General features: G+C 42.2%; 1 protein-coding gene across 2 annotated transcripts in view; it reads right to left on the bottom strand.

Moving 5' to 3' along the window:
• The window catches only part of RFC3 (Translation elongation factor EF1B/ribosomal protein S6 family protein), a 279,286-nt gene extending 264,117 nt beyond the window's left edge, over positions 1–15,169 (bottom strand). Inside the window, exons 1-2 of one of the 2 annotated variants that reach the window (XM_089424137.1) lie at positions 15,013–15,169; positions 14,303–14,590 (exon numbers count right to left, since the gene is read on the bottom strand). In XM_089424137.1, coding sequence (XP_089280263.1) covers positions 14,303–14,590 — 288 coding nt within the window. In that variant the 5' untranslated portion in view covers positions 15,013–15,169. Of the gene's footprint in view, positions 1–14,302; positions 14,591–14,684; positions 14,834–15,012 lie in introns of those variants that run through there. The other variant, XM_089424136.1, reaches the window with a different exon arrangement.
• Positions 15,170–15,391: the final 222 nt, after the last annotated feature.

The following is a 15,391-nucleotide window of genomic DNA, read 5'->3' as shown; positions in this document are numbered from 1 at the left end:
TCTTACCACCAAGTCTTAAGAACATCCTTTCTTGCAAGGGAAAAACTATTAAACTACTTAGTTATAAGTGCTACATGAGGGCTTGGCAACTTGTAATATTTGGTAATACAAGGATATGTGTGTTGTTATAAGTAGACTATCACTGTCTCGGATAGTCATATCTTCAACGCGCATGCACTTTATGATCCATTCTATGGTTTCCGCACACAAGAAGACGATGGGGTATGATACTACTTTATACAACCATGAACTTTTTACATTCCAATATACTTCAATATCTTCTTCATCCTTTGGTACTTCTTTGCAGGCAAATGATGATAAATGCCATACAAGGTCATCGATATTGATTTTTCAATATAGATTGGAGTTAAGAATATAAAGATTTCCTCTTCCCCTTCTTCACCACCTTCAGCAGGCTCTTTTCCTGACCTCCTTTTAGGTGGAGCCGTATCTGTCATTGGTGAGAAAATACTAAGGCACTCCAAATCTACAATACCTGACATCTTGAAAATATTCATGATTACAAATAATGTTAGGAAAAGAGAGCCAATTTAGTGCATTGTGAAAATTATAGTAGATCAATGCGTTGCAATTCAAGAGGAATTTGCAGACTAAAGGTAAAAGGCGCGCTAGAGGGAAGTGCGTTGCGACGACGCTATGGAAGGCAATATTGTTGCACAATAAGATGCAATAAGCCGCGATGAAGGGATTGCACCATTGCGCAAGGGTGAGGGTGTTTGCAACACAAAAACAATTACGGTTAAGAGCGTTGTTGTGCAGGGAATTGGGCTATCATGCGCCACAGCACAAGGAGAACGATAGCAACGGCAGGACTTTAAGCAGTAGCATAGCTTTTGGATGGCACCATTGCATAGCAAGGAGAGGTAATCTGATGGAGGAGACCCTGCCGCTATGCAAGAGAGTGCAGTGGAATTAGTTGAAGGGATGTGCCTTAGGGAAAAAAGAAGTGGAAAGTCGCACTATTGTGGGACTAGGCAGGTTAGCAGGGTAAGAAAATGAGGGCATAATGCTAATTGGAAAGAATAAGAGAATGAAATTGCATGGGCATAAAGAGACATAAGCACAAACTGGGTAATGGAAGGTTAAGGGGTAAGGGAAAGGGAAAACAAAAAGACAAAAGAAAGTGAAAAGGCAAGGACAGGTGCAATGGCCTACCTGGCTCCTGGCACAACCCTTCAACAACAGGCGGCGGTGCAGCAAGTAGAAACAATGTGTGCACTACTAAACTTCCTAGCGTCGATAAGCTAAGGGCCTTGGCGACAAGAGAGTGGGATGAAAATGACTAGAGAGAGCATAGTGGAAATGACTAAGGGCTAATCCCTTATATAGATTTCTCGCACGTGTGGGGGATTTCGTGTGCGTTAAGTGCATGAGAAAAGTTGCGCTATGGCTCAAGGCAGTGCGACAAGACTCAAAGGATGTGTTGGATAGCAGGTGCTCAAAAAGCGTGTTACAATGTGCTATGAAGATGTGCGACACTGCACTAAGAAGGTGCACAGTGCACTATGTTGTCAAATAGTGATGCGATAAGCCACTTTCAGTGATGCAAAAGTATGATTGCCTTTAACCTATGGACTCAGGGTTAGGAAGGGATGTTTATCTTTTGAAGAACAAAATGAGGGGGGCTCCAAATTTTAGAAGTATGCCAAAATTTGAGGTTGTTGTAGCTACTACAACATGGTCATAGGTTTTGTGTTGCCAACGGGAGGCAATGTAGTCTGCGTTCTCCAGAATAACGTAGGAAACACCCTCTTCTTTAAAGCAGACATGTGGAACTAGCACATAAGGCACGAGTTGTGCAACATCAACCACACAATGCTCTTTTCTAATAGCATAAACCCAGATGAGTTGCAGGGGTGGTTCACACAGTTAAAAGAACCCACCCACGAGTGAGGATATTCACCTCAAGCTCCATGTCACGCTACACCATTAGTGAGGAGAACCAATAAGCCACTTCAATGCAGTGATATTAAGAGGATGGCAAGATTGCTATGGTTATGGGCATGTAGACAAGAAATAGATTGCAAACAAGGTGCCAAAGCGAAACGAGCCCACAGAAAGTTTCTAGACAGAAAAAACATGTGTGATAGGAGAATAATGCAAATAGATGGGCACACAAATTGGTGTGAAGGTTTCTGAGTAGAGGAAACATATGTGCAAAACTGGAGGACTGATTCGAAACAAGTGGAATGTGAATGATTACACCAGGTAGAGAAATGCCAAAGCATTGAGCAAAGGAAATGGGCGTGGAATGGCAGAGCTGACGAGTATAGAGTTGAAAGGCTCTAGAGGGTGTCGAGGCTCTGATACCACTATTGGAATGCAAACTAGAGTGAAAGATAACAATGGATTGCATTTCCATTAATATTATACACATTTAAATACATCAGTCTAACCGTTGGATTCATTTTCCAAGGTCTTTTGGACTCTTGTTGATGGTTCATATTCATCACCATAACCCTAACAAATTAGGTGTCTAACAACTGTATGCCTTCAACAAATGGACCAACCCAATTATAGTATCCCAATAGTGTTCCTCATCTTCTGACACTTCCTCAATAAGGAATCATGACACATGGTGCTAGCAGCACACATACTCTTGCCATTGGGTCACAACCACGTCATTTTCTCTATTGGCCAAGGCGTTGATTTTGGGTAGCATCGGATGTGCTCTAGCTCCGGAATTTTGTGAAGGGGCTAGAACACGAGATCTCCAAGACCCAGAAATCGTTTGGAGAAATTCCACCCGGAGTGCATGTTATTCAAATACTTAATTATTTTTAATGGTGCCTAAGTTAAAACTTAGGAAATTAAAATAATTAAAGTGACTTAATGCAAATATGGATGAGAAGCTTCTAAGTGACAAGGATCAGGTCTAATTTAATCTTAGCCATTGATTAGAGATTAGATCACGACCGTTGATTTCTCAACAGGGAAAGTATAAAGGAAGGCTTGGGTTAGTTGGAGAACGCACACATAGAGAGCCGCACTTGAGCTAGATCGAAATTTTGGGGCGTGGTTTGCCGAGAATTTTGGAGTAAGCTTCTAGTGCAGAGAAGGGCAATTCGGCAGCAAGACTTTTTGTCCAAGGCCGAGAATACATAACAGAGAGGCAGTGCAGCACTAGAGAGAGACAACGCAGCTCCAAGAGGGTGACGCAGAGGCTGGAGGGCTGACGCAGTCACTTAGAGGCAGCACTAGGGTTTCTGTGAGGCAGATCGGGCATCAGTTCAGCAGATCAATTTCTGAGTCGGGAAGGCTCACTGGGAGGGTGACGAAACTCCTAGAGGAGGTGACGCAATTCCAGCGCAGAGTTGGGGGTAGCCATCGTTGCACAGCATTGGGGACAGGGCAATCACCTGTGGGGTTTGTTCATCCAATTGTTGGATTCACCAAAATATCTGTCTCCAGATAGAGGTACTTCTGTCTGGTTTATTCTCTGTTGGGTGAGCCGGATTTGGCACCCTAGTTGTATTCATAAATCTGCATATTGGTGATTTGTATATTGGTGTAGGCTGCAGTGTATTTGCATTAATATTTTCTGAATATTTTTGAAAATAACGTTAAAATGAAGAACACAAGTAGGTAATGCAAATCAGTTTACTGCAGTAGGATTTCTCATTTGTTAGATTCAGAAATTTTCACATGGTATTGGAGTGATTGCAGATCAAGGAGGACTGAAACCATCAGTGAAAGGACAGAGGAAAATCTGTGTGAAGACAGTTATCCCGAGAGACAACGCAATTTCAAGCCATGAAAGCAAAGGAGGGGTGACGCAGTCACCAAGGGAGGCTCACGCAGAGCATGCGTCAACCTGATTGGGTGACGTTGACGCTGCAGAGGGCAGCGCAATGAATACTAGGCCAGCGCGGAGACTGTTGAGTCTCGTTTTTTCGAATTGTCGTGGCTAGAGGTGCAGCGCAAACTTCATCTAGAGTTGCTGGTGGGGTGTTGATTCTGTTGGTGCAGAACAATACCTAGTGGGGCAAAATCAAAGTAGAGGGAATCAGTTCCTCAGAAGATTCCTTGCCAAGAAATCTAGATCCAGTGTTGAGCAGCAACAAAGAGAGATCAGAGAGGGGTGGTTCGACAGTGGTTGGCAGAAGGATTTTCGTTAAGAAAATCGAAATTCAGAGGGAGCTTGTTCCTTAGAGGATTTCTAGCATCAAAGAAATCCAGATCCGATTTTCGCTGGGGCAGCAGCGAAAGAGGAAGAAGAGAACCAGTTCGACATTCATTTGAGCAGAGATGGTATTTAACAAACTGAGGGATCAGGACAGGTTGGACAGAGCATCCAACTTTGTCATCTAGAAGGCCAAGATCCTGGCAGTTTTGGATAAAAATCGCATCAAGGATTATGTCTTGAGTACGGTTTTTGTTCTGGTTGATGTTGATCCTCTGAAGAAGTATGACGAGGCTCAAGCAAAAGAAAAGTGCATGATCTTGGATGGGGTCAAGGATCATGTGATCCCACATATTGCTGAGAAAGACACAGCAAGGGAAATGTGGGAGACATTGACCACATTGTACGAGAGAACTTTCGTTCAGTGGAAAATGTTGCTTGAGAGTCAACTAAGACAGTTTCAGATGCAAAAAGGAGAAGAAATCGATCCCTTCCTTCTCAGGTTGCAAAGGATCCATGACCATCTAACTTCTGTAGGGGTTACACCAGACGCTGAATTTATGGTTAGGACTGCCCTGAATGCAATCACTGAAGGCTAGGAAGCCTTTGTCCAAAGCATCTTGGACAGGGCTTCTCTTCCCAGTTGGGAGGAGATGTGGGCAACTCTTTGACAGGAAGAGATGAGACGATGGACCAAGATGGAAAGCAGCAACAAAGAGATCATAATCAAGGAGGAAGAGGAGGATGCGGCTCTCACATCAACAGGATAGCAAGGGCAACAGAAACGAAAGAAGAAGAACATATCCAAAGTCAGATGCTTCAGATGTGAAGAAATGGGTCAATTCACCACGCAGTGCCCTCAGACGAAGAATGGCAAAGAAGAGAAGTCTGACTCAAAGGTTGCTCCAGTGCAAGCTGACAAAGAGGACGATGATGATTGCGCCATGAGTGCTCATGCACCTCTAGAGAAGAGGTGGGGCAATATTGAGTTGTAGCCGAGAGGACCACAGTGGGCAGGATCCTTGAGGTGCCCAAACTCTTGGATCACATACGGCTACAGGAGCCCTTAATGACAGTAGCAGAATGACGGGAGTCAGTTGGTGCGAGGGATGATGGAGCAACAATGGCAGAGCTAGAGTGCCAAAGTCTAAAGCAGTGCAGTGGAATGTTGCAATAGTGCAGAAGGCACAGAGCAGATACAATAGCAGCGCAGTAGCATTAGAGGGTCAGCACAAATTAGCAGTAGAGGTAGCTTCAGTGTCAAGGGGCATCCAGACTGACCAGCATGTCAGCTTTTGGGTGGCTTTTCAGTTGCTTACTTCTCAGCAACTGAGTTGCAGTGCAATAGTTAGCAATGGCAGTGCTATGGGCAGCATGATGCAGCATATTGAGAGGGAACTGCAGTACAGATGCAGTAGTGGCAGTGGCAGTGTCATGGGCAACAGTACAGACTGCAATAGCGCGGTGGATGAAGGGCAGTAGGCTGAGCATCAAAAGCATAGAGGACCGATGTAGTGGATCAATGTGATACTTCTGCTGGGAAGTATTGCTAGAGCACATTCCTCGTGTTGATTTTTGGGTAGCATCGGATGTGCTCTAGCTCTGAAATTTTGTGGAGGGGCTAGAACAAATGACATCTCCAAGATCCAGAAATCGTTTAGATAAATTCCACCCGGAGTGCATGTTATTCAAATAATTAATTATTTTTAATGGTGCCTAAGTTAAAACTTGGGAAATTAAAATAATTAAAGTGAATTAATGTAAATATGGGTTAGAATCTTCTAAGTGACAAGGATAAAGTCTAATTTAATCTTAGCCATTGATTAGAGATTAGAACATGGTCGTTGATTTCTCAGCAAGAAAAGTATAACGGAAGGCTTGGGGTCAGTTGGAGAACACACACAGAGAGAGCAGCACTTGAGCTAGATTGAAATTCTACGGTGTGGTTTGCTGAGAATTTCGGAGTAAGCTTCTAGTGCAGAGAGGGGCAGTTTGGCACCGGGACTTTGTTAAAATTGGCAACTAGGGCCAAACTCCATGTGGGTCACCTTATTTATGACAGCTGATAATTTTCTTGGATTCCTCTCTCCAAGAGGTGTAGGATCGATCTAAAGATCATCCGATTCCGACATGTACAAATGAAGTTATGAATTTATTTGATTATGGTCAAATTATCAAGGTCAGCCTCTTCTATATGCCGGCTCACCTAATCCAATAGTCACGTCTCTTGACCCCCACCGATTGGTTTATATAGGGGTGCTTTCTCCTCATTTGACACATCAAAGTACTCATCCATGAGTAGTAAAGCAAGGGAGAAAAAGGAGCTTATTGGAGAAACTCGGATTAGTTAATCCATACTTCTGTTTTGGGCTGTAGGAAGACAGGTACTTCAACGAGGTAGAGAGGTTGTGGTTGGAGCCTTCTCATGATTATTTGAAGGGCAGTTGCACCTACAGGAAGGCCGAGAAGGAGAGGTATAACCACAAATCTGTTGGGGCATATTTGTAGGTGAGTATCCTTTGTCTCATGTAGGTTGCAGCACAGAAAGGAAATGTAGGTAGGCCGCAGGCCTTAATCACCTTATTGCAGGGATGTGTGGGTCTGTTTGAGGGCAAGAAGTGCCCAGGTCAATCAGCATGGAGGAGAGAAGGGAGGCCGCAATAAAAGAGGGTTGTTCTTGGATAGTTATGGCTGGGAATTATTCCAAATAGGGGACGTACCTATGGTGAACTTGCCACAGTCCTGTAGCAGTTGTTTAGAGGTCTAAACAAGCTTAAAAGGAGTGTTGGAGTAGTCTTCTAGGAGAGCGAGTTCCCAGATGTTATAAAGGGAAGGAAGCCGCATCAGATTATGTGAGTTTTGGTTGGGTTAGTGGGCTGTTGTAGGTTTTAGTAGAAGCCCTAACCAGTAATCAAAACTCAGTCCATGAGCAACTGTGACAAGTATTCAAAATTGCAGTATAGTCATCTTTAACCGTTGGTACCAGAATTGCAATTTCATTGAGTCAACTTCATGGTTAAGAACTTTGATGTCAGATCTCCTATTTGGCAAGTCGGTAATGACTTTAAACCATTGTACTCTATATCTCTCTCTCTCTCTGTTGAACTATTGAAAAATATATAAGAATAATTGATCAATGGTTTCCCCACATTGGGGTTTGTCCCTGGCTGGTGCCACATCTTGTGTCCTCTTGTGTTGGCTTGTCTTCTACTGTTTATGTTTATGTTCTATCTGCATTTTACTATCATGTTGATGTGATTGCTAATCAGATCATGGATATTGGGCTAATAGAGAAATTGAAGTAAAAATGCTCTTAAGCATAGAACATACCACTGTTTCCTAAATTTAACATGGTATCAGAGGACAGGTGAGGACAAGCCCAAGCAAGAGAGAATGCAATCACTAAACCAGAAGTAATTGACAAGTAATTTGATCTCCTCTTCTAAGGTTTGGCATGATATTTTCAAAGTCAGCTCTGTGGTGAAATGTGCTAAGGCTCAGTTGGATTCAATCCTTAGAGCTGCAAGGGATTGAATGTTAAAAACTCCCTTTCTCCCTCATTTAGAACATCATCAAGTGCATAAAACATCAAGGTACCTCTGCGTTTGAAGTGCAGATCTGAAGCAAGAATAAGGAGACAGGCAGTCAAGATTGGAGAGGGCTTTCTCTGTGTTTTGGTGCAGATTTCTCTGTGGAAAAGGCCACAGCCCTGAAGCAGCCAGGAGGGTGACATAAGGGCAGTTTGTGGACAGCGTGGGTATGTTTCCTTAGCCAGATCAGGCCGCAACAAAACAAAGGTATGTAGGAGTGTTTTCTGTGCTATTCCAAAAAGGGTTTGTCTCTGTTTACAAGGCCTTAGGGAGGTGCAGCTACAGTAGCATGTGGAGGAGTATTTCAGAGGGTCGAGAGGCCTAGAAGGAACCTCCTGCCCTAGCCGCAGCCACACTGTCACTCAAGCTAGAAGCGTAAGTAGTAACGTATCCAGCACCACTAGCATCAACAGAATGCTCTGTTTTCTATTGGACGGAATGGATAAGGGGAGCAAATTAGAGTTTATCATCGAGGACAATGTGATCAATGAAATTTCCATAGTCAAGGAAGATCTTCCAGATGCTGATGTGGAAGGCGAAGATGTGCAAAGGAGATTTAGACCTGTAGTTTCTTCAAGCCTCAGAAAACAAGGTCAGCAAGAGCCATACTCAGTTTAGCAAAGCCAGGAGACATTCTGCACACAGTTGTGAAGGATTAAAGGACCTTGCAAAAAGGATTCTTTTAGATCTACTCTTGATTGGACGTTCACTATATGGCTATACTCCTGATCCTGTGATATGGCTTTCAGATATCAGAAATGATGGGTATCAAGATTCGTATATACTCAATCTTCTTTACTGTTACATGCACTCTACATTACATATGACTGTCTCTGCTAAAGCAGTTCCTGTATGGTATTATTACGTTCCAGCTATGTTTGATGGTCTCAACGCTATACGTATATATATAAGGGCATGTCAGATACAACAGTACAGTGGATATATACTTCACTGTTTATGTACTGAGCTGACTCTGTACTCAGAGCAGTGAGAATCTCTTTAAATATTCAGGCTGTTGAGCTCAAGTTGTATGGCATCAGGAATCCCATACAAAAATGACACAGTGATGCTGCCATTATTGATCACTGTATTGCATGAGCAGTGTTAATTCTGATTCATTATCATGATGTATTCCTTCTACAGTGTCAGCACTTTGATCTTCATTCAGTTTTAAGGAGAATCAGTCATTTACCTTGATGCCCTAAAACAAGTGTTTTGAAGATGCATAAATCTGAAGATTGGAAGTACTTCAGTACATTAGCAATTATATTCAGAAACTCAACATCAAGCATGGAAGGTCATCAATGACAGAAGCATTGGCAATGGATCTTGTTCACAATCGAAGTTGTGAACAAGATGTGTAAGTTCGAAATAGTCTGATGAACTTAAGGACAGATCTAATTCTTTGTCCTTGACATTTTTTAATGGAGTACAAAAGTAGCTGTGTGACAAGTTTTGGGAGGAATACAACATAAAGGAATATCCTGGTTAGGAATAGCTTCGGCATATCGCTCATCTCAACAGATGATTTGAAACTGAACATCCTTGATATAGCAGCATTGATTATTCCTCATACAGTAGTTGATGTTATACTTCCTCCATTCAAAGGAAGATGATGAAATTCAAAAGTCAGAGAAAAGTCACTTATCATGGTTATATGGATACAAATGGCTGGATGAGATCATCCTTATTGAGTAGTTTCATGCACATGGCAGAAATCATTTAACAATCTCATCGTTGAAAGACCATTTGACGTATGGCCTCAGAGGGAGCCATAGAGTATTTCAAGAAAGATAACCATGTCAAAGGGTGTTGATTCATGATAGTTGATATGATATCTGGTGACTCTAAAAATGATATCCTTGTTACTTAAGAGGCAGCATGTTTGGCTGACTTTGATGTACAGACCGAAGGATGAATAGCAGGGTGCAGATGACTTGATGGATATACCCTGAACAAGCATACATTTCCAATGTTTAAAGGGAGCCATGATGATTATTGAGATCCTCTCATGCAAGAGAGAGTTGACCTCTAAATTTGAGATGAAGGATCTAGGCACTACTTCCTAGGATTAGAGGTCTGGCAAAAGCCAAGAGAAATTTTCCTATCTCAAGGAAAATATTTTATGAAAGATTTGGATGGTTGACTGCAAGCCTGTGACTACCCCGATAGAACTTAACTTCAAGAAGTTATGTGATAGTGTTGCCGGACCGGAATTGGGAAATGCTTCTGAGTGGTCAACTCATAAGAGCACTGATGTTCTTGGTGAACTCCCTTCCGGACATATGCTTTGTAGTTAACACGTTGAGCTAATATATCGTTGAGCCTCATCATATACATTGGATTGGTGCCAAGAATCTTCTGAGATATCTTCGAGGCACAATCTCTCATTAACTGAGATATACTGTCGGAGATGTGAGGCTAAAAGGTTATTCTTATGCTGACTGGGCCGGTAGTGTGGTGGATCGCAAGAGCAATTCTGGGTGTTGTTTTTCTTTGGGTTCTGCTTCGATATCCTGGATGAGTAGGAAGCAGAAGTCGGTTTCTTTGAGCACCGCTGAGGCCGAATACATAGCTACGAGTATGGCCTCCTGTGAAGTTGTCTGGTTGAGGAAACTCTTTAGTGAATTGTTTGGACATGTGCTGGATACCACCATGATCCTCTGCGACAACCAGAGTGGGATCCAATTATCAGAGAATCCCGTATTTCATGATCGCTCCAAGCACATCGATATCAGGGACCACTTTATCCGGGATATGGTACAACGAGGAGCAATAAGGCTCCATCACATTGGGACTGATGAGCAATTCGCTGATATTCTGACAAAGCCCCTGGGAAATGTCAAATTCTTGACTTTCGAGAACGACTAGGAGTCATGGAGAGACCCTCTTATGAGGGTCCTGTATGATATGGACATTGAGCTTTGGGAGCTTCGGGGGGCTTGGGTTACTTATTGGAGCAATGAGCAACCATAGAGTGAGTGGTTCAGCCTTCCCCTAGTGGTTTGCTATGTACAGGGTGAGTGGTTCAGCCTTCCCCTGTGATACCCCATGGCGACATGTATGCAGGATGAATGGTTCATCTTTCTCCTGCTGAGACATCCTACCCATGCAGTCTAGGACTCATGGGAAGTACCTCTCATCTAGCCAATGAGTAGGGAAATGAGGATAGGGACCATAGTATTACCAATGGACACATCGTGTACTACCGTACTCCCTATGCTAGGATGATATTGATCTGGGATCAATTGGAATTAACTTCGGGTCAGTAAGAGTGGTATGACACGCTCTCTTTATTGGAACTGACTTCGACTCAGTAAGAGTGGTATGAGACACTCTCTTTTATCTGTCACTGACTTCGGGTTAGTAGAGAATGGTATGATACATTCTCGATCACTTCTTGTTCTTCATAGTTCAGCAGAGCATTGCATTGATGGGAGAGATAGTACCGACTAGCAGATGGATTAGCAGATGGAGTTCTCCTTAGTTGAGAGGGAGCGTTAAAATGGACAACTAGGGAGAAACTCCATGTGGGTCACCTTATTTATGACAGCTGATAATTTTCTTGGATTCCTCTCTCCGAGAGGTGTAGGATCGATCTAAAGATCATCCGATTCCGACATGTACAAGTGAAGTTATGAATTTATTTGATTATGGCCAAATTATTAAGGTCAGCCTCTTATATATGTCGGCTCACCTAATCCAATAGTCACATGTCTTGACCCCCACCGATTGGCTTATATAGGGCTACTTTCTCCTCGTTTGACACATCAAAGTACTCATCCATGAGTAGTAATGCAAGGGAGAAAAAGGAGCTCGTTGGAGACACTTGGATTAGGCATTCATACTTTTGTTTTCAGTTGTAGGAAGATAGGTACTTCAACGAGGTAAAGAGGCTGTGGTTGGAGCCTTATCATGATTATTTGAAGGGCAGTTGCACCTACAGGGAAGCCAAGGAGAGGTATAACCGCAAATCTATTAGGGCATATTTGTAGGTGAGTATCCTTTGTCTCATGTAGGAGATGTAGGTAGGCCGCAGACCTTAATCACCTTATTGCAGGGATGCATGGGTCTGTTTGAGGGCAAGAAGTGCCCAGGTCAATCAGCGTGGAGGAGAAAAGGGAGGCCGCAATAAAAGAGGGTTGTTCTTGGATAGTTATGGCTGGGAATTCTTCCAAATAGGGGACGTACCTATGGTGAACTTGCCGCAGTCCTATAGCACTTGTATAGACTCTAGAGGTCTAAACAAAAGGAGTGCTAGAGTAGTCTTCTAGGAGAGCGAGTTCCCTAATGTTATAAAGGGAAGGAAGCCGCATCAAATTATGTGAGTTTTGGTTGGGTTAGTGGGTTGTTGCAGGTTTCAATAGAAGCCCTAACAAGTTATCAAAACTCAGTCCATGAACAATTGTGACAAGTATTCAGAATTGCAGTATAGTCATCTTCAGCCATTGGTACCAGAACTGCAATTTCATTGAGTCAACTTCATGGTTAAGAACTATAATGTCAAATCTCCTATTTGGCAAGTTAGTATTGACTTTAAATCATTGTACTCTATCTCTCTCTCTCTCTCTCTGTTGAACTATTGAAAAATATATAAGAAGAATTGATCAAGGGTTTACCCACATTGGGGTTTGTCCCTGGCTGGTGCCACATCTTGTGTCCTCTTGTGTTGGCTTGTCTTCTACTGTTTATGTTTATGTTCTATCTGCATTTTACTATCATGTTGATGTGATTGCTAATCAGATCATGGAAATTGGGCTAATAGAGAAATTGAAGTAAAAATGCTCTTAAGCATAGAACATACCATTATTTCCTAAATTTAACAGACTTTTTGTCCAAGGCCGAGAATACATAACAGAGAGGCAATGCAGCACCAGAGAGAGACACCGCAACTCCAAGAGGGTGACACAGAGGCTGGAGGGTTGACGCAATCACTTAGAGGCAGCGCTGGGGTTTTTGTGAGGCAGATTGGGCATCAATTCAATAAATCGATTTCTGAGCTAGGAAGGCTCATTGGGAGGGTGACGCAGTTCCAGCGCAGAGCTAGGAGCAACCATCGTTGCACAGCACTGGGGACAACACAGTCACCTGTGGGGTTTGTTCATCCAGTTGCTGGATTCGCCAAAATATCTGTCTCCGAAAAGAGGTACTTCTGCAAGGTATATTCTTTGCTGGGTGAGCTGGATTTGGCACCCTAGTTGTATTCAGAAATCTGCATAATAATAAAACCCTCATATCTGCTGCACCGGTTTTCCCACACTGGATTTTTCCAATGACGTTTAGTCCAAAAATAAGTGTGTCCTTTGTGTGGTTGTCTCATTTATTTTTTTAGTACTTGATCTGTATATTGGTGTAGTCTGCAGTGTATTTGCATTAATATTTTCTGAATATTTCTGAAAATAATTTGTTAAAATGAAGAACACAAGTAGGTAATGCAAATCGGATTACTGCAGTAGGATTTTTGATTTGTTAGATTCAGAAATTTTTACATGGGGTTCACTATATGTCTACAGCAGCAATTTTGAATTATCCAATGGATACACAGATGCATACTTGTCTCAATGCACTGACAATTCCAAACCTGCCCTTCAAATGCCTCAGCGCACAACAAGAAGCTATATCCTTCACATCTCTCTATATTACTATTGTATGGCACCTGATTCCACAGATTGTGCAGCTCACTTTCCTTGTCTTCCTCCACCAGGGATATATGCAGATTCTGAATTTAACACTCTCACCATCAGCCAATTAACTCCCAGATTTCAGGCAGCAGCTTTTCAGGCCTCCTTCAGATTCGCAGCAGTCCATAACCATCATCCTCAGTCCTTCCCAACACATTTTCAACACCTAATGACAATTGCAGCACATGCAGGCAGCCTTTTGAGTGTGCCTACTCTTAAACAGGAAGGAAAGTGGGGACACTTTCAAACTAAACCAGGAAGAACTTGTGTAGACCATCAGGATCACCTCCCCAAGAAGGGCGTACCCCACCATACAGGCAGCGCTCAGCCCAATCTACAAAATCCAGCACCATCCAATTCAGCTTCCAGCATATAAGTAGAAGATACTCATTTCTAGTTATTGTTAATTTTGGGACTTATGTGTAAACCATGTTATTAGGAAGTAGTTGCATATTTCTAGCCCTTGGGCTGTGCAGAGGGGTCTTTTTTAATCATTTATTTCACAGCCCTTGAGCTCTGTGCCTCTTAAGTAGACCCATTGTATTCCTAGAAAAAAGGCTACGCCATTTTTGCCTAGACTTATTGTGCTCCCTTGTTGTTCTTGTTCTTGAATTGTTTCTAGGTTCTCTTCTTCAGGCCGGTGTGCTTCACCTCTCAGCTAGGAATTACTGGTTGAGAAGTCATAAATTACATCACTTATCATGCACAATCAACACATCCATGTAGCTAATAGGCCGGTTGCACACTGATATGAGGAACTGCGGTGTCATTGCCCCAGGAACATGACTCCTTGCAATTCCCTTTTGGTCTCAGACGAACTATATCATGTTACAAATGACAGCATCATAGAAAGAAAACACAGAAATCCTATAGAGTTCAGAAACAACCTTCTTCAACAACATAGCTTCAGGAAAAGGTCCATAAGACTCGTCTGATAAAGGTACGTGACTATGCTTGTCCTTTGCAGACTTCTTTGCCATTGATACAACAGACCTTCTGGTCGATAAGGCGTTGTAAAGCTGAGAAGATGCAACTGGCCTGGTTGAAGAAGGTCCACAAGCTAATACAAAAACGGGACACTGTTTTCTCCTACAATCTCCTCCATTTAGAGCAGTCTTCTTGAATTCCAATGAATTGGATTTTGCAGTCATCGCAGTCTGTCCCAAGGCTTCCATCTAACAACAGATGTAAAAAATTAGAAAAATGAACAGACTGATTAAAACATAGTTAAAAATCAGTTATATTCCATTAACACCAATACAGCAATACATTTCTGATCTTTATCAGTGCCTTCTGAAGTTCAATCATAGAAAGTCTATGAATTTAGAGGACACCACGCGCAGATATATGTATGTTGTGTTTGGGGAGTTGGGGGTATGTGGGAATACTCGCAGACTCATTCAGGATTACGTAAAGGGCATTGATATAAACAATTTGAAGTATTCCTGTCTGAGGACACGATACAGAGTTTTTTCTTAGTTCTTGATATAAAAGGACTGTATTGATATGAAGAGGCTAAATTACAGCCAAATTACCAAGAAACAATAGACAGTTCTTTCATACCCAAAAAGTAGAAATGCAGATAATCTTGCCATACCTCTGTGTGAAAAATGGACAGCTCTTAAAAGCCTGAGGTTTTCTCTTCGTATGGTGTTCACCGTAGTGATAGAACGGTATATATGGTGCGCTTCCACAGAGTACCGTGAAACAAGTGAGCAGCTAACGTAATGTGGTAATTCACGGTGGACACTAAGCTTATAAGGGAATTGAGTATATATATATAGTATTTATTTATAAATAATATATATATAACTTTCTATGTATCCATTTGCTCCTAGAGATATTATTTATATTTGTGTATAATTAATTGAAATGTTTTAGTTTTAATTAACAAAAGCTTAACCATGTTTGCTATGATGTACGGGTAGAATCAGCTGAACGATCAATAATAATTATGACAAGTTCAATTTATAGTT

The sequence above is a fragment of the Pinus tabuliformis genome, chromosome 4_2 (assembly GCF_031772625.1).
Source record: "Pinus tabuliformis cultivar Carrire ecotype Pingquan chromosome 4_2, CPIR1, whole genome shotgun sequence".
Classification (NCBI taxonomy): Eukaryota; Viridiplantae; Streptophyta; class Pinopsida; order Pinales; family Pinaceae; genus Pinus; species Pinus tabuliformis.
Note: the sequence above shows the minus strand (reverse complement) of the source record. Positions and strands in the feature narration are given on the sequence as shown.